We start from the raw sequence: 21,737 nt of genomic DNA on the forward strand, positions 1-21,737 counted from the left end.
CGCTCTGTGAGGGAAGGATGTAATTTTCCTAGACTTCAGCAAAGCCTTCGACTCTCTCCCGCGGCATTCTCGTAGAGAAGCCCCTACAGAGGCACCCGGACCGCCGGGCTGAGGCTAACTGCATGCACTGCAGCAAGACCAAGTGCCGGGTCCTGCATTTTGGTCACAGCAACCCCATGCTCCACTGCAGGCTTGGGGCAAACTGGCTGAAAGCTGCACAGAGGAGAAGGACTGTGGGGGTGTTAGCAGACTGTGCTGGAACATGGACCAGCAGTGTGCCCAGGTGGCCAAGAAGGCCAATGGCATCCTGGCTAATGTCAGGGATAGTGATGGTCCCTGTACAGTAGCACTGGTGAGGCTGCTGCTCAAGTGCTATGTTCAGTTTGGGCCTCTCTCTGCAAGAAAGACATCGAGGCTCTGGAGTGTGTCCAGAGAAGGGTAACAAAGCTGTGAAGGGCCTGGAGCACAGGTTTTTCCAGGCTGAGGGAACTGGGATGGGTCAGTCTGATGAAGAGCAGGCACAGGGAAACCTCATCACTCTCCACAACTCCCTGGTAGGAGGGTGTGCTGAGGTGGGGGTCAGCCTCTGCTACCAGGTAGCATCGATTGGACAAGAGGGAATGGCTTCAGGTTGTGCCAGGGGAGGTTCTGGATGGATATCAGGGATATCAGCTCCACAACCAGCAGCCTCTGCTCACAGGTCTATGGGAAGCATGTGCACTGGACATAGTATCATCATAGTATCATAGTATCCTGAAGTACATGAAGTAACTATAACATTTCCAGAGAAAGGACTGTGCCAAACAGCTTTGCAACTCTCTGTTCCCTGGGAATTCCTTGAAAACGTCCTCTTTTTTTCAGCAATTGTCCTTAATCTACATGGAGTAACTTCGCTCATTTTGACTCCCATTATCTCCCTTTCACCAGAACACAGACAATCCAACGGCTATTGTTCAACCTGGAGAAGTTCCAAGATTGGAAAGGGAGATAATAAAGTAAGGGTTTGCAGCTGTTGTTTGGACTCAGGGCACATCCTGGACACAGGGCTAGGAGAAAATGAGTCTTTTCCCACACTGGCTTAGCAGCAGTGCCACTGCCCAACTGGGATGTGCAGGCAGAGCTGCTGAGCTTCCCACTGCCACCATGGAAGTGGAATTCAGGCCTAGATCTGGTCCTGTGCTCCAACAGGGGAGTGTCTCCTGAGCAGAGATGCAGAAGTGTGTGATACATGGCATATATTTTGTGCACCTAAGTTAGGTAATACTATCATTAGCTAACCACGCAAAATAACCCAAACAAGTTAGAATAAGGCCATTTGGGAGTTTCAAATAAAGCAGGCTTGGGTCTAGTGGATATCATTATCTAGTGGATAACATTCTACCATATCAACTTCCAAAGTAAAAATGTTACCATTTAAGAAGCAATCTAATATTTTCACTCCACCCTTTTCATAAAATCTAACCGTAGTGAAGGTGATATACCTTTTTTTAAGTTGTATACAACTTCTTACCACAATATTAGAGCTGACCACGTTTAATCTGACAGAGCAGCTCAGTCTGCAGCAGTAGATAAAATATAGGCCCTCCTAGTTTGCGTTCTCATTTCAGGCGAGTTTCAGAACACATCAGCACAGTCCAAAATGCTGTGAAAACATCCTGTATGGAAGGTACGGCAGGTGGACAACGTGGAAAAGCAGCAACTGGGCTTTGTAATGTCGTTTTCCATTGATGGTGCAGTAATAGCTGGTATTTAATTTCTTTTTTGCCGTCACTTTGTACTGACCACCTGCATTCCCCAGAAAGATGACCACTTCCAAACTGGCTGCTGTGTGCTCAGAGGCAGGGAGCTGCCACACAGCCCAAAACTAGGACAGGTTTGTGTAAGACAGCTTCCGACTCTGACTCTTCCCTATGGAGCAAAGGCAGGCTGCCCCTTGGCTTCGAGCAGATCAGGACAATTTTGAGGTAAACACTCTGAAAGCAGTGCTTTATATGCAGCATCACTCCATGGAGCTGCTACAGAAACATTCAGACACCAAGAGCTGTGGCAATAGCAATCATTGTCACAATCATAAACCTACATTCTGCACGTGGCAAATACACTGCACTGGGGGATACACATGAGGAAGGTGGCACCGTTCTATCAGTAGGAATGCTGGGTAAAATGGAAGGTCTAACAGCATCACAGATTGTTGCCTATCTTAGAAGGTAGGCATTTATAAATTAAAAAATAATAAAAATAAAAAACCATTTTGTGAAGACTAAAACAGCAAACACACTGAATTTCTGATTAGCACCAATCTCTGCAACATGCAGAGTAAGTAAGAAACCGGATGAGGTTTAACATAAGCAAGTGTAGAGTCTTGCATCTCGGTAGAAATAATTGCATACACCAGTACAGGTTGGGGGAAGACCTGCTGGAGAGGAGCTCTGCTGAGAGGGACCTGGGCGTCCTGGTGGACGACAGGTTGGCCATGAGCCAGCAGTGTGCCCTTGTAGCCAAAAAGGCCAATGGCATTCTGGGGTGCATTAAAAAGAGCGTAGCCAGCAGGTCAAGGGAGGTGATCCTCCCCCTCTACTCTGCCCTGGTGAGGCCTCATCTGGAATACTGTGTCCAGTTCTGGGCTCCCCAGTACAAAAAAGACAGGGATCTCTTGGAAAGAGTCCAGCGGAGGGCCACAAAGATGGTGAAGGGCCTGGACCATCTCCCCTACGAGGAGAGACTTAGGGAACTGGGTCTGTTTAGCCTTGAGAAAAGAAGGCTGAGAGGGGACTTGATCCAGGTTTATAAATACCTGAGGTGTGGGAGCTATAGTGGCGAGGCTGGTCTCTTTTCAGTAGTGCGTGGGGACAGGACTAGGGGCAATGGGCTGAAACTCCAGCATAGGAAGTTCCGCACGAATGTGCGCAAGAACTTCTTTACAGTGAGGGTGACGGAGCACTGGAACAGGCTGCCCAGGGAGGTGGTGGAGTCTCCTTCTCTGGAGATATTCAAGACCCGCCTGGACGCCTACCTGTGCGACGTGGTGTAGGGAGCCTGCTTTGGCAGGGGGGTTGGACTCGATGATCTCTAGAGGTCCCTTCCAACCCCTATAATTCTGTGATTCTGTGATTCTGTGATGCAAAAGCCCAGAGGGCTTTAGCACCTGTTGCACTTAAATGAGGTAGGATGATCAGTGTGCAGCTGAGTCCACTCCACATCTGAAATTAAGAGGCGCAGTGCAAACGAGAAGCTACAAAAGGCCCGGCTGGTTGCACAACACATTATGCACGCCCATGCACAAACACCTGCCTGGCAAGGACACACTGCACTGTGACATTACACCAAAGGACACCTGCAGCTTTGAAAAACCAGTTTGATAAAAGGATGCTGCTTCCAAGCTGTATGTATTTCAGTATTGGTGCAAAGAGCTGCATTTTTTGTTTGGTTTTTGGTTTTTTTAATATATATATAAAATAAATATGTAGAAGCAAGCTAAATCCAGATCTACAAGAAAGGCTGGGTTCCTACTGCAGTGCTAATACGGTGCCTAACAGGCTGTTAGGGATGGAGGCAATTCCTCCTGAAGTCTCAGTCTGTTTCCACTTAGCAGCTGTTTCTGGTGGTAACAGTCTAACTTCCACATTGCAAATAATAAGGAGAAAGTTGCAGGAACTGTACATAGCAACCAGCCAGTTTCCTGCTATGCCAGTGTGCACTAACCAAGTCATGCAAAAATGTACCAGATAAATCACTATTTATAGGCTGCTGGCCAAGAAAGACCTGAGCAAAGCAGCAGCTTCAAAGTCATGAGAAGAGAATAAGCAGGGAAGAAAACTTGCAGTCACTACATCTGAATTTCCTTCTTGACAGCGTGACAAATGACTGTACTGCACACATCCGCAGTCACCACATCAGTGCTCTCATCCGCCCATCTTACTGTATTTTCCAATCACACCTAGTTAATCCTTCCAGCATTTCTGTAGAGATCACTTCATCTGATGCTCAAATATAACACGCTGCATTGGAAGCTGTTCAGTTATAGTCACGACCAGTTCTGGGGAAGGAGAGGGGGAAAGATATCTATAAATGCTGCTACACTATGGTTCAGGAGGATGGAATAGTTATTCCAAGCTGGAGTATAATCAGGACGATGAAATCCCTAAGTTTGCAGAAGCAGTTTTGGAGATGAGCTCTTCAGTCGCCATGTAAGTACCTGAGAGCTTTGTATCTCACTACAAAAAACTAAAACAAAAACAACTGTGACCACACTGGGACAGTGTTTCCTACCAGGAGAGTGGGTTATCACCTCAGTAACTGCTGAAGATCAAAAAGTCTCCAGCACCATTCCTTCTTCATGAAGGTATTCTGGCAGGACCTTCTATGGTGGTACACACAGACAGAAGAGCCACCACTGCTATGCAGCCTTTCCTCTCTGTATCCTCACTGCAGCTACCTACAGCTCCCTCAGACTCCACACCCGAGTACTGCAGGTAGCATACCAGGCAAGGTTTCAGCCTGGAGTGGGCCATGCACAGAACACTCCAGTTCTGTGTCTGAGGAGAGCTGCATCAGTTCAACTGACCCCAATCTGCCAGTCTTTGCTGAGTCAGCTTGTTGCAAAAGCTTTGTCTTTTTAATATGTTGTTTAAGGGAGACGCTCAAGATCATAGGCTAAGCAGACCCACACACATATACCTCAGAGCCCTGCTCGGACAGGCACATAACACGTGCATAGCTAAGGCATGCAGTGCCCTAGGGAAAAGAATCTCATGGCCACTTTCCAATCAAGAATCAAAAAACATATCCTTGAACCCAGGGTCACATCTGTTTGTTTCAGGCTTATGGAATAACATCAAGTGTCTGCAGAAGTGCTGGCTCGAAGGAGAAGTGACCAGCCTTCAGGCCTAGCAATGCTGCTTCTGTCCAGAAAAATCCAACACAACGGACCATTAATACACCCAACCCCTACTTTTTGCAGTCTTTTCACATTCCAGCCGATATAATCAATAACATACCATTTCCACACATAGCGAGCAGTAGCTGAGCTGTTCTGATTTGATGTAAACAGCCCTAAGCGGCTTCTCTTTGGAGCACTTGTCACACGGACCAAATACAATCGCTAAAAAGGTCTGGTCACACATCGCTGCGGTGCGAGAGCTGTAAGAGAGAAGAAAGAAAGAGTGTGTTCCACTGTGGTGCAAAGCTTCTTGCTGCTGCTCCAGTAGCTGCTGCAGCTTAGACAGCATATAGATAGCTGTAGGCTGGATAATCTCTCTGACTAATCTTTTGAGCTTAGTGAACAGTCACTACGTGCAAGGCAGTCACATGATCTACAGATAGGAATTTTAGGAAGAAAAAGCAAAATATGTATTCTGTTACAATGAGCACTGATTGCACACTGATTAATGACATACATGACATGTATATCCTTAGCTTTCATGTAACTAATTCCATTAGACGGTGACTAGAAATACCCAGCAGCTGGATTTGTGAGAAATCTGATCAATACTTGTGTTTTTGTTTGGTTTTTTGTTCCCCACTGCATTATTAAATAGTCAGTATTACGTATCATTTTTAAAGCTGACGGATGAGCTCGGATTCAGCTGGCAGCCATACATTTCACACAGTGTTCTGCTTGAGCAGAAAGCAATGATCTGGCACTCTGAAGACTGTGTCATTAAGAATCCCCTTTTTGTTCTCAAGCCAGGCATAACTGCGATCAGAGCACCATCATCAAAGGAGAATTAGGAACTCCTTGCGTCAGAAAAACAAACAATATCATTGTGTCAATCTCCTCCTTACACTTTCCATGGGAAAAAATGTAGTATTTTCCAGTTTTTAAATGAAAGCTTTTAAAACTATGTAGATAATTTAACACTATTTAGCCAAAAGCACAGATAATGAGTTTATGGTTAAAAGAAGAAGCTATTAAAAAGGGAAGCAAAGCAAATGGAATGAACTACGCAGATTTCAGAATGTGTTTGGCTGGATGTACATAAAAACATAATAACATTTTATTCTGTGCAGTTGCCTCCGTTCAGCTGCTTATCCTTACGTATTTCAGTGCACTGCTTGAAACAGGAGATGACCAGCTCAGAAATCCTGTCAAGTCATCAGAAGTTTCTCTGTTATCTCCAGGAGTTGTGTAACTTCATCCCAAAGTATGCATGAAGAAATCTGCCCTGACATAAACTACATCATATTAATCTCAAACCCACATAGAGCTTTCAACCAGCTATATGCAACCAGGGGTTCGTATCCCATTGGATGAAAAACAACAGATGTGCCCTGAAGCTTTTAATGCATTCTTTTGCAAACAGTGAGCCCAAGTCCCCAAGCTGCTACCCTTCCAGGGACCTTCCCCATAGTAGTTTTTCCTAATAGAGTTGAAGCATGTACAAGAGCAGGGCTCAACTGTGCTACATTTCTTAAATCTGGATTACAGGCTTTTTAAAAGTTAAATTAGAAGTATAAAAAACATTAACAGATATGCTACAATGAATCGGGTTGATGAACACCCCAAATCACTTACCTTTTCCAACAGCAAGAACCTGGAGATTCTCAAGATGAGCAAAGAAGCTGTGTGCAACTGCCACGCAGATGGACAGCCTTCCTATTAAGGCTACTTACAGGGTATTTAAAGCTCAGCCTCTCCAGTTGTGTCACCTCAGGTCAGTTATATACTGACAGTTATAGTTGAGAGGCTTGATTTCAACTGCCTTCTGTCAGAATATAAACTATTAAGCAAAATAATGTCTGCCCATTCCACGCTGCAGCCATTTGCTGATATCTTTCAAATGTTTAAATACACTGGGGGGATGACTGGCTGCTGTGCTTTCTAGCTTTCCAAATTGATATTCTAATAGATGTTGAGTTTACATCATATTCTTAGAGACAATTCTAAGTCAAAAACCCTGAGTAGTGTCCATGCTTGTTCTTCCTTGGATGACCATCATCCTGTACTCTTCCATTTGAATGCAAGAACTTTCTTCTTCAATATCATTCTAGGGAAGATATCCTCAGAAACGCTTCTTCCATGTATCTGCCCTTCACTAATACTGCTCCTTCCAAGAGGGAAAGCCAAAAGCAGAACTTTGTACCTACATATTGGCTGCAGACATGAACACCAAAAACACAGTAAGTTTCCTCTCAAACTCACTTATCAAATTGTCAGAACAATTTTCCTCCCTCAACAATTTTTGCCATACACACCTACATACCTTCAGACACCCCGTGATGTTGATGCAGGAGTGCACCATGCTTTTACTCCTACCATGCCAGGTGACACACAGCTCCAGTAAGTGTAAAAAAGGCCATATGCAAACCACAGCAACTAAACCTGCTTTCATTGAGATCGGTACAGAAATTCACCAGCATCAGCAAACCATTCTGATAGGAAGAAACACAATGTTGCAGCAAGGAAACTGGAGCAGTAAATAAACACTGGTGGTACAATACAAGGCAGTATCCACTCATGTTCCCACAATTCCAAGTAAATTGTTAATAATTCTTCACTGAAAATATCTGCATCACTCAGAACATTACAGATTGATTTAAAAGCTGCTTTATTTAACAGATAGGAATACCAGCCTGCCCACACATCTCCAAGTTTTGTACAACTTTTACAGCTGTTGAACAAAACAAAGACTGTTCCTCCATGTATTCTTTATGCACCTCCATAGTAATCACTATGAATATGACACTGTTCATCACAAATATCAAGAACAAAATATAACAAAAATATTCTTCTCTGTATTTACAAATTTTAAATGCTATGTAATACAAAAAAATCAAATTTCTCTTCCTGTAACATTCAAATTAACTACGTTAATTAGAATCCCTTCAATATTTCTAAGCTTCGGTAACATATTTCCATAACAGCCTACCCAGAAAACTAGCAGCATGCTCTGAAGAATTTCTAATGACAGCCGTCACCGCAGCAAGGTGAAAGCTGGTTCTCCAGTTGCTCTGACAGGGTCTAGTATTAAAGAAATTGTTATTCTTTGTGTTCTGCCTACAGAAATAAAGTTGAACGAAACAAAAAGGAGACCACTTCTGTTTCTAAGGATCCTGCAAGTTAAAAATGCAATGAATTAAGATTGGCTTATCAGTAATTTCAGACTATAGCAGCTCAGTATCTGAAATAGGGGAGGGAAACGAGCAAAAAAGAATGGGAGAAAGATCTGTATATGAGTGCATGCTCAGTGTATGCTCCTAAAGACACTGCATTAGAGACAGACCTAAAACAGGACTCCTAATTTCTTTTTAAGAAATAAGCTTGTAGTTTGGATCACAACGGGAATTTTATATCAGACTTTTCTGCTCTGATAATCAAAACAAAAATCCAGACATCGTTGCAGAGAACAGAGCTAAAATCTGCCTACAAAAGAAGTGCCCAAATTGCTCCCCAGGCTGAAGAGCTGTCTGCTGTGCCTGAACTGTAACGCACACAGCCAGCCTGAGCGAGCCAAGCCAACATTCCTACAAAGATAGCATGAGTTTATTACAGCAATCGTCTTAGACAAATTCAGTACAGCAAGACAATGGAATAATCTTGGGAAATCTTTTGGTACAGAAAGCAAGTCAGGGAAAACTGTACAGTAATTATATTGACCCCAGCATAGCCTTTCCCTGTGACTAGTGCTTTAATGTTACTGACAGAGAACCAGTGCAAAGTTGTCAGATAAATTCTTTCCTCATCAGGTTTGGGCTAAGAAACTGTGTGGAATGATGTCCTGCTGATGTCATTATTATAGGACTGTAAAGAAGGATGAACAACAGCAAAAAACAGAAGGAAATCAGAAGCTGAAATGATTCTTATTTTTTAAGTCTTGTCTCCAGAACAAGTTTTTAATGGCTTAATTCATGGCAAACTAACATACCATCCTCCAGCTGGAGAAAGGAAGCATAAAAGTCTATTTGTCCTTATTAAGTCTCAGAGAAAATACCAAAGCACCGGTTTTACTAAACCCTTGTGAGAAAGCCAAGTTTGAAGCTGCTGGGGACTTGTATCATTTCTAAAGCATGTGGAGAGGGTGTGAAAGGAAACATCACTTGAAAATGGTATTTGGTATCAAGCATCAGCTGCGGTCCATCCTCGCGATTGTTTAGCAAGGCCTGAAATTATAGCAGAAAAGGTAAGAAAATAACATCATCCAGTTAAATCAAAACCATTGTTTTTTCTCATTGCAAATCTTTCCTTCATTTTAAGGAGACCGCACTCGATCAGTTCCCAATGAAAAGCTGAGCAGTGTAGTCATCAGCTGACACAAAGGCCAAGTATAAATACATAGCTACAAACACAGTGTGGATGAAGTGCCCGGTGACCTTAATATCAAATGAAGTGATGCCGCTCTTACCTGGACTTTGCGAACAAATGACGGAGTCACTCTTTTCTCAAAATCATCTATCGGAGTGTATGAGTTGAGGATCTTAACTATCTGCTCAAAGTACAATACATGACTTTAGTATGCTACAAAAAGTGAAGAAAGCACTAAAACGTCACCTTTCTTGGTATTTAATTGAACTTTCAGTAAGAAATTTTGCAATCAAGTGAGAATTTTGACCTGGAACATAATTATTTCTTTCATATATGATCACTGCTAGGACTCATTTCCAAAGCTGTCAGCAGGATCAGGGAGATGTGGAACTGATAAAAGGAAACAACAAAAATGCCTCTGACAAAGAAATAACCATTGTGGAATAAAGAAGTGAGACAGGACAAGGCAGACAGCTATTCACCACAGAAGTTGTTAAAGCAGTTGGAAATAAGGAGTTAAAAAAATCGAATATAACAAGTGGTGATGCAGAAAGCTGACAAATGCTGTTTTTATCAAAGGAAAGGCCAATAACTCTTTGCAGCAAATTATGTTAGGTAGGTTGGTGCCAGAATAAAACAAATGGTTCATTACCTGCACAGTGGAAAGCGATGTGCAGTGTTCACATATTTCTTTGGCATCATCATCAGTGATCTTTTTGACCTGAAGGAGCCAGGCTGCTTGAGACAGAGGCTCTAAAGTTTCTTTGGCATTGCTGCTTTGAAGATTCTTGTCCTTAAGCCATTCTTCCAAATAGCTGATATTACATCTAGGTTATACCACGAACAGACAACAGAAATGTCAGGTTCCCTCTTGTCAAACAAAATACACTGAAGTCTTCTAAAGGAGTAATGTTCCTCTAATGCAATGTTCATATTCATAGAGTTTAAACAATACCATAACTGTACATCATAAATATCAAACAATAGCCTGCTGGTTTTTAAGTTTAATCTCTTGTACACTTTCATCCTTTTTTATTTATTCACTTTATTTCTTAAAGGTTGCCAAAAAGAAAGCAAGTTACTAGTTTAGCTGTTACAGAAGATCAGAAGAATATCAGTCTCTATTAGCTCTGGTAATTACGTTGTAGAACTGTATATGTTAAAAATATTAATTTATGACTAAGCTCATACAGGAGATTAGAATAATCTTTACATGTTATTAATCAGGCTAAGATATAAAGGTTAAAGCAGCTTTCTTCTAGTTGTATTTTGAAATGGGTCAAAATTGGACTGATTTTCTTTCATCTTAGTCTAACAGAGAAAAACTGTGTGTATTTTGCAAGAACTGTTTGGAACGTATGCTCTTGGTGATTATAAGATGGATGATGTCTGACCTGAACCCTCACATGGCTCTCTCTCAGTGCTTTCTTTTCTCATGATAGAGCATAAACAATATAAGTTTGCTTTCATCTGTCTGCCACATAGGGGATTCTGTACCTGCTTACTCTACTACTAGACATCATCATGAGCCAACAAGCATAGGAGAAATGCTAAAAATGGGACTGACTTTAAGCTCTCTGCTGATGGTTTCTCCATTATGGCTCCATGGAAGGTACAGACTGTAGTGTGCTAAGCAGAGAAAGCTCAGCAAATAAGGCAAAGATCTATTTTTTCTCAAAAGAGTGAAAGACAGCCAGCTACTTCCAGCAGAACGGACACAGAAGATCCAGTGACAAAGAGATACAGGGCTAAGTTACAGAAAAATGTTAAACATTCATCCTCAAGCAACTACTTGCTGAAAGCTTCCTGGCCTCACCTTATCTGCATTCCTTTCCTACAAGAGCACATGTCCTTGCGGAGGAACAGACTATTGAGGGTGACTGCTCCAATGAGAAAGAAAAGCTGCTTCACCGCCTGCTTGAGAAGCTCAGAGTCCAGGCCATTCTGACACATCGTACTATAAAAATAGCTGAGTTGCTGCAGGATAGATGTCATTGTGTAGGTATCCGTGTCATCTATACTAGAGGAACGTTTACGGAACCCTGTAGGTTTCAAGCCAGAAATTCCCTGGAGACTTTCATATTCCAGCATACCTGGTACTGAACGACAATAGAAGGTAACTGTAAGACTATAGGAGGACAATAGAAGGTAACTGTAAGACTCCTATAGCTCCTTCCAATTACATTAACTTAATTCTTGAACAAAACATAATTTCATGATATTTTAAAATGTAAATAATACTATATAAATTGAATATCTACCAGGGCTTCTGAAGAACACTTATTTTTTTAAAATAATTTTTATTTTTGTAGAACTTTGGTCTGTTTCAAAGTATTTTACCCCACACGAGGAAAGTGCAGAGAGGAAAAAGCCCTTTGGGGTTATAACATGCACATTTAAACGCACAGAAACACACATCCAGGTACCCATGTAAATCAACAGGAGGAAGGAGCCTGTCCCATCCTTTGCCACCACGTATAGACTTTACACAAGTTCTTCATCAGCTACATTTGTCTTCAATTGGACTTCTGCTGTCTTACCGATCATGTGCTGAATGCTGTTCTCCATTACAAGAATGAACTGGTGATAGATCTGAATGGCCAAATCACTGAGAACTTGTCTGTACTCCGAGAGATCAAAATGCTTCAAACAGTTATTATTCTGACGAGGGGTGTTGTGTTTCATAAATTCCTACAGTTACATTGTAAACACAAATATCAGAAATCACATAAACATTATACTTGTAAACTGGTATTATATACTAATGTATATATTAGAGTAGTACGCTTGGTCACTGGCCAGTCTCAGAATTAGTCAAAGCATCCACTAACTTCAATGGATGTTTCTAGTCCTGGGCTTCCTCTACTCATTTTCCAGTTATTGTTTAAGCTTACCCTGTTCCAAAAGATTACTAAAGCCAAAAGAAATGCTTGAACATATTTCAGTGGACTTGGGAGCAATTCCTATATTACTTAAACAGAAAATGTAAACTATTTAATTTAAAAATATATATAAGGTCACTGTCTATTATGTTGCTGCAAAGCACTCTCAGTTTTGGACTTGTCATCAGGAGAATTCTGCTTTCAAAAGTAAAGACTTCACATAAGTTAGGATCCAGTCTAAAGCGTTCATTTCAAATAGAGATTAATATTCAACGTGCTGGATTCAGAGTTTTCCCTCTCATTAGTGTTAAAATACAAAAGGCTGTTATTTATTGCATTTAAATCATGTTTTCACTGTGCATTACACATTATCAATAGAACCACGAGGGGGAGTACTGCTGTCTCGACTGTGCACAGCTGCTATAATTTCAGGATTAAAGCAAATAGAACATGAAGAGTGTATTCTTACACACTGAATTTCATTCAGCCTATATCAGTTAATAAAACACATCACTAAAATATCATAGACTAAGAGTTTGCAGTTTAAAAGAATGCTGGATTTCAGGATAAAACTCACTTAAACAAGCACGTCCAGCTCACATTAAACTCACATACAAGAATTCAAACTACTTAACAGTTATCACTTTGTGTCTTCAACTGACCTCAGCACTTTCATCTTTTGATTTCACTTTATCAGTTAGTTCTACACTGCCTTCTTACACGTGTATGACATGTCACCACTGCAAAGCAATACACACCCTGAAGGAACAGTGATGAGCTGGCAAACAATTATCTATTGGCTACCTCTGTCCATTTTACTTATTGTAGTCTGACAAAGGTAAAGCAATTAAATTATTATATGAGATCACTCCTACCTCTTCCCCACTGTATTGCTTCAAACAGTTAAGGAAATAGTATGTATTGGAAAGCCAAAAAGACAACATCTCAAAATCTTCTGAATTTTCCTGAAAAGGATAAAGCAATCTTTTTATGGCATTGTCTCATGAAGTCAATTGCATTTAAAAACTGAAGCTAAAGACCAGTAGATGTAGCTAAAGACCACAGAATTAGTAGTAACAACACCTACCTACAGAAGAAGGAATACATAGCACCTGTAATGTGGCAGCTATATAAATCACTCTGGCATTTTTTCAGGCTAGCGAATATATAGCAAAGACCCCTCCTTTACCCATTAAACATTGTTTAAGTCTACATAAGGGATGGGCTAAATACATCAGTCTGAACCTGTGTTACACATTCCTACCTGTAGCACTGTGGTGTATAGGAGGCCTTCCTGACAAAGCATGAACAACGTTCATACAGAAATGAAACTGAACTACGTATGAGCACAATTCTAACTTTGCTTAAGTATGTCTTCTTTCTGTTAGATATGCACGCATAAGCTCTTCCTATGGGTAAAATGTGGTATAAATTTGTGAACAAAATACAAACGCTTCCTACACAACAAATACAACTGCATAAAGCGTGGTACATTCCTACCAAGCACACCTTATGTCTTACTGCATCACAAATATACAACAAAGCATTCACATATCTGAATTTGGATAAGCATGTTAGCATGTTCAGCACAGGAGAACCTTACCCGTAGGCTTCATAGGGTCATACTAATAACACCAAAAAGATTGTCACTAACTATTTCTTATAGAAATACCAGCAGACGCAAGTATCAGCATTTCCCAGGTACTATGCATGCATCTTATAAACTTCACATGAAAAATAATAAGTAAAGTACAGCCAAATGTAATTCCTACCTTAACAACTTGTTTTATACCATCAATGGTTACATTTATGAAAGATTTCAGCATGTCGGCATCATTCAGATAATCTGCATACCTCACACACATGAATAGGATGTGAGCTGGAAGGCCAGGTATCATATTGACTACAACTCCACGTGGCTTTAAATCTGCATAAAGGAGAGTCATCAGGTTCATTATATAAAAATACAGAGCTTTAATGTGTCATTGTGAAAAAGACAAGCACCTTTAGGTTCATTTCTTCGGCAATGAGCCACTTGATAATTGTTATAGTGACAAATTACTCCCTGCTGAAAACTTGTATAGTAAGTAATGCTTGGCTCATGTGGAAGCATTAATTAAGTAATCCAGAAAATAAGGAGAGAATTACAACAAATTCTGGGCCATAGCGTGAGAGATAGGATAACCCCCAACACTGGCCTGTATTTAGCTAACTATAGTAAAGCCCACAGTTTTCTGGCACTGCTTAATGACAGACCTTTCTTCACAAATAAGGTAACGTTCAAATGTTGAAGTAAGTTTGAAGTAGATGAGAAGGCAAAGAAGAAGTTATTTCCAAGTAGTAGTTTGTAAAAGTACTGATGTGCATGGAGAAATTGTCGAGTTCCCGCTAACAGCAAGCGAATGCAAAAGGCTGGTCTGGCAGTAAGGCTGGAATTGTGAAGTGACTTATAGGAAGGGCAAAAATCCATCACGAGAGGAACACAAAAGTACAGTTCTCATCAGTGAATGAAATGATATGGAAAGGACAGATAAGATTAAGACACTGCACACGGACAGATAACTTACAGTCTTTGTAGATGACTAGGAAGAAAGTAAATTGAAGTTCCAAGAGTGCTCCTGAGACTTACAGCTTTATAAGCGAACAAAGAGTAAGGAAATATTAGAGTCAGAATTATGTAGAGTCAGAGAAAAATCACATTGTATTTGAAATGATTGGCAGCAGGAAAAAAGCATCTCCAAGTTACGTTGGCAGGAAGAGAGTGAGATAAAGCCATCTTAGATCGAAAATGAAATATGGCATCTTGTAGTTTTTGTTGTAGAGCTGTGTTCTGTGCCAAACATCTCTGATGACCAATAAAGTTCCAAATGTTACTAAAATACCGAGGATCAGATTTTGAACAATCCTTTCTTCATCCTCTCTTTTGTACTCCATCATTCCAATGTACTCTTTGTCCAAAGCTGACACATGAACTTCACTGCCTGTCAAATACAAAGCAGTGTTAACTGCAAGTAAATTACTAAGTTGCCATTCATGTATTAGAACAAACTATTGGAGAAAAGCAGTTCCTCTATGGTAAAGAGTACAGTGTCCAGTCACATGAATGTTCTTAAGTTAGAGTTCCAAACACTGAGTTAAAGAACATTCACATTATTTATGTGAAGTTTCAATTAATTCAATGGAATTACCTTAATAAGGCAAACAAACAGCAGTGACACGCCTTAGTCACTTCTGCATCCTTCTGAAGCATATTCTATAGTAAAGAACTACTTGCTGCATAAGAACTTTGTACAAATCTACTTCCTATCAGTAACCATCTGCCACCTGAATGCCAATGAGACAATATACTCATCTACAAAGCTAACATCCTGTTGGCTGAGAGACAGTTTGCGTGAGGGTGTGTACTAACTTTTGCTGACAGAACCCGATGCTTCTGAATTAAACTTTATCACACAGTCTAGGTCCCACATATGCCCATTATTTAGCTGGAAAAAAATAGGAGGAAGGGTTGTTAAAAAATTTCTGTCAATGGTCTCCTGGCATTTTTTCCTGAGGTTTTTTATCTCTAACCCATTCAACAAAGCCTACTTGGTTTTGCATTTGTAAAACTACTTTCACCGAACGTTCAAAGGTATGAGAAAAAATGATACAACAACATCTTGCCTTACCTTTTTCAATAGTCTTGGTAAGAGTTTTGATCTGATCCTCCAATTTCTTTATTATTCTGTCTTTCATGTCTAGTTCTTCTTCAAGGTCCTATAATAATCAAAAGTTCAGAGCAATGGAAATAAAGAAATCCCTTCTAGAGCTACATATTATTGCCACAAAAAAAGCATTGCAACATGTTTTACATTAGGTGGAAGAAACAAGAAACCCTTGTACATTTTCCTCCCCTCAACACACTGAGAAAACATCCCACCCATATCATAAAATCATTATTTCTTTCTTTTTATTCTATATTTCAGGTGCAGTTTCTTAATGAGGATTTCATTTCCTCACCATGTTTTCCACAGTAAGCCGAGTTGTTTCTTGCTTCATCTTGCTTTTTACTTCAGCCTGGATTTCACCGTGCTTCAAACCATTGCTCAGCCCCTCCATTTCTTGGGTTATGACATTCAATCTCTCTTCTTCTTTTATGTCTGTTCCATTCTGGAACTCATTTGTTCTAGAAATAAGCAGGAAACGTCGTCTTTTACTCTTCTTCTGTTAAAGCACAATCATATCACACTTACCTGTTATCTGTTAGCTGTACTCAGTGCTATGGGATGAATCATATGTTGGATGTGGAACTTGTGGAACTTCAACTGTGAGTTTGTTACTCCCAGCCTGTGGCACTTCTTATGTTAAGAAGGAGAGGAGAGAGAGAAGGAAGAACCTATTTACCGTCGTAGTGTTCTGTCTCCTTCTGGCTCACGATGCAGCCGGTTTGACATCTCTTTAGCAATAAAATACAAAAGAAAAGAGAAACAAGACCACACTTGCTTACTGCTCTGTATTCGTATTTAGAAAAACTTTTTCTTTAACTCATAATTTTATCTAACAAAATGGAATGGTGCCATATAACAGATCAGAAAATTCTCTGATTACTCCACGCAGAAGATTTCGTGTGCTATGGACACTATCCACTCCTTGCAGTTGGCAGTAAAACTACTTTTACCTCTCAGCAAACTGAAAAAAATAAGTTGCCTGGGAGGACACTGCAGTTAGAGAGTCCTCAGCAACTTCTGCTTTCCTGAACAGAGAAGAACTCTGAAACAAGCAAATTAGCAGGAACTTTTCCTTCTGCCTCTGAATTTTTCACCCCTTGAAATTCATGGACTGCAACTTAAATTCCAGTACATCGTTTCTTTTTGTGACTGCAAACAAATTGCATAATCCATTACACATACTCTTAGCACAGCCCTACTGAACATACTTGTAGACATCCAAACCATAGAACTGAATGACCTAAGAAAAGTCCAAAACAACAAAAAATTGCAGACATTTACACATACTTTTCTTTACTAACAGAGCTATTCTCTACTTCTTACTGGCAAGAAAGCAAGTAAATAGGCAAAGAAGTACAGCTGCTTCAGTTTTTATACATTTATGTCTATGGAATTCATAACTCAATCACAATTCATTCTTAACTGTAAGACTGGGGACACAGTGTCACTTTGCAATGGTACTTTACCTTTCAGCTTCACAGTCTGCTCTTGAAGACGGTTCTCGAGGTCTAACTTTTGATTCTCAAGCTCAGAAACTTGCTGTTTAAGATCTGGGATCACCTTCCAGAGGAAAAATAAAAAGGACATTGGTATATCTCAGCACATTCAGTTTGAAACACCTCTAATAGTATCTGTGAGATCAGAAGACCTTCAACTGCAGGAAAGAAAATCACACATTTAACTTTCCTAGCTCAATTAATTTGGGGGGGAGGAGGAGGGGAAAAATCAGTAGGTTATAAAATCATCCTTTAAAGATAGCATCACAAGCTACTTTTCCTTATGCTTCCAATTTCATTAGTTTTGTTCTGAAAATATTTCTACAGCTATACTTCACAGGAAAATACCACGGTATGTCCGATCTTTTGGAATAACAGCACTTCCCTGAGTCAGGTTTTACACAGCATTAATAATCATTTTGACTTTTAAGCTTGTCTGCAATTTATTAGCAACTTTATATGGTCAGCTGCCCTCTGGTGGAGAGAACCGCTACACAACACAAATCTATCACCACCGACATCCCCCAGGCATCTGCTTTCACTGGCAATCAAATCACAGAACTCTTCAACCTGAGAGAAAAGAGAGGCTTCAGACCAAATGATGCTGATTTCCATCCTTTGACCACAAGGGGAGAAGAGCAGACCTAAATTGTGAACCAGCTCGTTGTCGTGGCTTGGCCTCAGACTGAAGCCAAGCAACCGCAAAGCTGCCAACTCACCACCACCACCACCCTCCCATCCCAATGCAAAAAAAAAGGAGAGAATAGGAAGAGCACAAGTGAGAAAGCTAAAAGACAAAGTTCATTTAATACACAAAGGGAAAAAACAAGCCAAAAAAAAAAAAAAAAAAAAAAAAAAAGCCAGCAAGCAGAGCAAGGCCAATCACCCTAAACACACACAGTCACACCAGTGCTCAAACAGCAGCCACTCTGAAGCCAAACACACTTTGTTTCTTCTTCCCTTACTTCAGTTTTTATAGCTGAGCAAGAATTATACAGGAAAAAGTTGGTGTGGATGTGCAACCTCAGACGGGCACATCTGTTTGGGCTTTGTAAAGTCAAGACACGATGCCAGGTTTCTGAGGGCTTTGTAACACCAACAGTTTTGGATTGTACAGCCAAGTAACTGAAACATGCTTTGCTTGACTACATTGTGATCTTACCAGGTTTTCTGAAGTTAGCCTGCTAACTTCAAGTCGAATGCCATCATTTATGTCATTTTCCTCTCGAAATAGTTTTTGTAGATGATTAATATCTTGGCTAAGATGTTCAACTTTCAAGTTCAAACCTTCAATCTCCTTTTCATAGTTTTCCTTCTGAGACTGGAAGTGACTTTCCAATACTCTTTTAAAAACAACAGGAAAAATGAAAAATTGCAGCTGTAATATGACATTGGTGCAGTAGATCAAGTTTAATGCAGATGAAAACAATTTTGTGTTCGACACTCAGATATTCCATTACATCACAGAGGCATTAAAGGAGATGGAAGTCATGCATACTGTCTCTAAGGAAACATTTCCGAGACTGACACATACATACTTCATACTTAACTGATTCAGATAAGCTACTGAGACTATCATAGAAGATAATGTTTGTTAGGAAGAGGTTCGGTATCACACTATCAAGTTACTCATTGATTGTTCTGTTTATCTTCTAGATCACAGCCTGGAGATACAAAAAACAGAGGCACTGACTAACCTTGTAGCTTTTTTCAAGCCTTCGTAAGCAAACCACAATTCTCCATCTTCATTTAAGTGTTCCAGATCCTCTGTAGACAGCCTAGAACACAAGGCAGTGTCAATAGCAGGCAGGTGAACAAAATTCCTTAGTTGTTGTTGTTGTTTTTAAGGAGAACTCGGCAAATTACCTGCTTCTTACATCTTCAAAGTCATAGCTTTCAAGAAGCTGTTTTGTAACTTCTGACATCTTTTCTGAGGAACAAAAAAATATATACATGTTATGATCTCAATAAATTTCTCCTAACATTTCGAATTACATACCATTATAAAAATCAAACCAACCTCTTCCTGAATCTGTAAGGTTCTTCCCTGTTACTCAGTGCTTATTTACCAGCAGAACACAATGAGGGCACACGGCTGTACTTCTGAGCAAGGAAGGAGCACTATTTAGGTACACCAGCAACATAACTGCTTTATTTGTATATTGACCTTTGTTGTTGTTTTTTTAAACATATCACACTTTCACTGCCAAGATACTTCTTTCTGTTTCAAACCCAGACAACGGCTACAGTTATACAGATGATACGTCACCTAGTGCTGGCTTACCACACTAGATGATCCCAGTTTGCTATGTAAGATACGTTCTCAGTACTGCACAAAGTGCACAACAGCAGAGCTCAGATTAGGTTCCCTTTGTCAAAGGGATCCCAGCTCAGCAAGTTACTGATGAGACCTGAGGCTAAAGACAGGCTGAATGAAGGCCAGATCATGTATTCTTCCCAATGTCTCTGAGACTTTATGAGACTCTGAATAGAATGAACTCATGACAGGACAGAAAGTTACCTGCTTTTCTGTCAAAGCTAGCCAGTATTTCTAAAAAGCCCAACAATTCAAAGCAGCCCGTTCGCACTGAGCCTGACAGACTCTCTGAATTATCCAGCATTTAACTCACTTACCCCTCATCTCCCTCTTCTGTGACTGGGCCTGTTTTTCAACATCCAATTTTTGTGTCTGCAGCAGCTCAATTTCCTTTTGCAGCTCAGGTATTTTCTGAACCAGGCAGAAATTACAGAATGCAACAGAAAGGGAACGAGAAGGGCTAAGTAACAGTTATATCATAAAGGAAATTATTAATAACAACAAAATCATGAGCCAGAGGACTTTTAAAGTCTTTAAAGTGCCTGATTTCTTAGGCATTAGAGCTGAACAGTAATTTGATGCAGTAAAAAATAATGTGTTTGTGTCATGGATGTGACTCATAGGAAAAAAACGCGACTACACAAAAACAGTATTTTCACAGTCAGATTATAAGCTATAGTTACAAAAAACAAACTTAAGAAATTAATGCCTTCAGGGAAAAAGAAGGAAAAAGAAAGGGCCACGCATTTGAATGTATAAACATTCAGGCACTATCAGTTGTATCCTTGAAATTCATATGTGAAAAAGAACTTATACTGAGCACTACATGAAAAGGTCGCAATATAGTGCTGAATCAAATACGACTTGTTAGCTACAATTTCTTCACAACTAAGGAGGAAAAAAGAAAAGAATCTATAAATAAAAATCCCCATCGCCTACTTGCTTTATGCAGGAAAGACTCCGAAATGAAGCGAGTCAAGCTTTACCTGCGCTTGTTTTGTAAGTTGTCCTACTTCTATTTTCAGGTCATCCTGAATGGTGATCTCTTGCTGTATTTGTTGCTGTAGCTGCATTTTTTCTTCTCTGAGAACCTTTATTTCTCCCTTGAGCGATGCAATTTCCTTTTCATAGTCTTGTTTCTGAGTCTGGAAATTTTTCTCAAGTATCCTAAATGAGACAATGAGGCATTTGAAAGAAAAAGAGCAGGCTACGTTTTGCTTTTAACTTGAAGGATGCGTCTCAGCAAAGGAAACTTATATGAACCACAGCTGCTTGAAAACTCTAGGCATCAAAACCAATCTACAAAATGGATGACAATGGGATATGAACATCCCTGGATTTCCCTATGTTCTATTCAGATTTTGGGGTTGAACTCAAGACAGATGGAACACTCCACTTAAAGGCTAATTCTTTAACTCTTTGAGAGCCCACCTACTTGAGTGGCTCTCTGCTACATTTATGCCCATGTTAAGCACTGGAAGGACAACACAGCAGAAAGCCCTGTATTTTCTACTGGCCCCTGCTGGAATGGACTGGCTTCCAACATAACAGAGCAAGTAAGAAACGCAGAGAAACTAACAAAAAAGTCTGAAGTCAAATTGAAATCAGATCGAGCTGAAGTCCCATGCAGCTTCCAATTCCCAGTGACAGTGATTTATTACGCTCTTCAAATTTCTGAGGATGGCATTTATTTGGTACCTAAGGTTCTCTGTCTCGTAAAGAGTCAAACAAACATCTGATCTGATAGCAGAAAACTGCAAAGCATCATATGTAGCTAAACAACATGATTTTTCACACTACAAATAATATTCCAGAGGGAAGAAACACTTTCTACTCTATCCCCTTAATCTAAAACACTGCCTTTCCTTCAAGCTGAATCTAGTATGGTCATCAGCTGCTTTTCTGACCCTGACTGAATACTGAGAATGTATCAATTCTCAAAGACACAAATAAAGCAAGAAGAATCTCAAGCCTTCAATATATTTTCCCGCATGTGACTGACCCACAAACATGCATTCATCTACAGCAGTACATAAAGTATGTCAGAATGAGCATCACTTCTCAAGAATGCTGACAGACTCATAAATGATGTGA

The 21,737-nt window shown here is 40.2% G+C and overlaps 1 protein-coding gene across 1 annotated transcript in view; it reads right to left on the reverse strand.

Moving 5' to 3' along the window:
* Window positions 1-8,005: 8,005 nt before the first annotated feature.
* Window positions 8,006-21,737, reverse strand: part of MYO5C (myosin VC) — a 30,724-nt gene continuing 16,992 nt past the window's right edge. The window contains exons 25-41 of the mRNA XM_072345252.1: window positions 20,630-20,810; window positions 19,961-20,054; window positions 19,193-19,256; window positions 19,024-19,104; window positions 18,489-18,669; window positions 17,297-17,390; window positions 16,507-16,558; window positions 16,123-16,288; window positions 15,792-15,879; window positions 15,006-15,104; window positions 13,896-14,050; window positions 12,999-13,088; window positions 11,782-11,932; window positions 11,058-11,340; window positions 9,894-10,068; window positions 9,342-9,422; window positions 8,006-9,099 (exon numbers count right to left, since the gene is read on the reverse strand). Of these exons, the coding sequence (XP_072201353.1) occupies window positions 8,947-9,099; window positions 9,342-9,422; window positions 9,894-10,068; window positions 11,058-11,340; window positions 11,782-11,932; window positions 12,999-13,088; window positions 13,896-14,050; window positions 15,006-15,104; window positions 15,792-15,879; window positions 16,123-16,288; window positions 16,507-16,558; window positions 17,297-17,390; window positions 18,489-18,669; window positions 19,024-19,104; window positions 19,193-19,256; window positions 19,961-20,054; window positions 20,630-20,810 (2,188 nt within the window). The 3' untranslated portion in view covers window positions 8,006-8,946. The remainder of the gene's footprint in view (window positions 9,100-9,341; window positions 9,423-9,893; window positions 10,069-11,057; window positions 11,341-11,781; window positions 11,933-12,998; window positions 13,089-13,895; window positions 14,051-15,005; window positions 15,105-15,791; window positions 15,880-16,122; window positions 16,289-16,506; window positions 16,559-17,296; window positions 17,391-18,488; window positions 18,670-19,023; window positions 19,105-19,192; window positions 19,257-19,960; window positions 20,055-20,629; window positions 20,811-21,737) is intronic.

Source organism: Excalfactoria chinensis, chromosome 10 (genome assembly GCF_039878825.1).
Source record: "Excalfactoria chinensis isolate bCotChi1 chromosome 10, bCotChi1.hap2, whole genome shotgun sequence".
Classification (NCBI taxonomy): Eukaryota; Metazoa; Chordata; class Aves; order Galliformes; family Phasianidae; genus Excalfactoria; species Excalfactoria chinensis.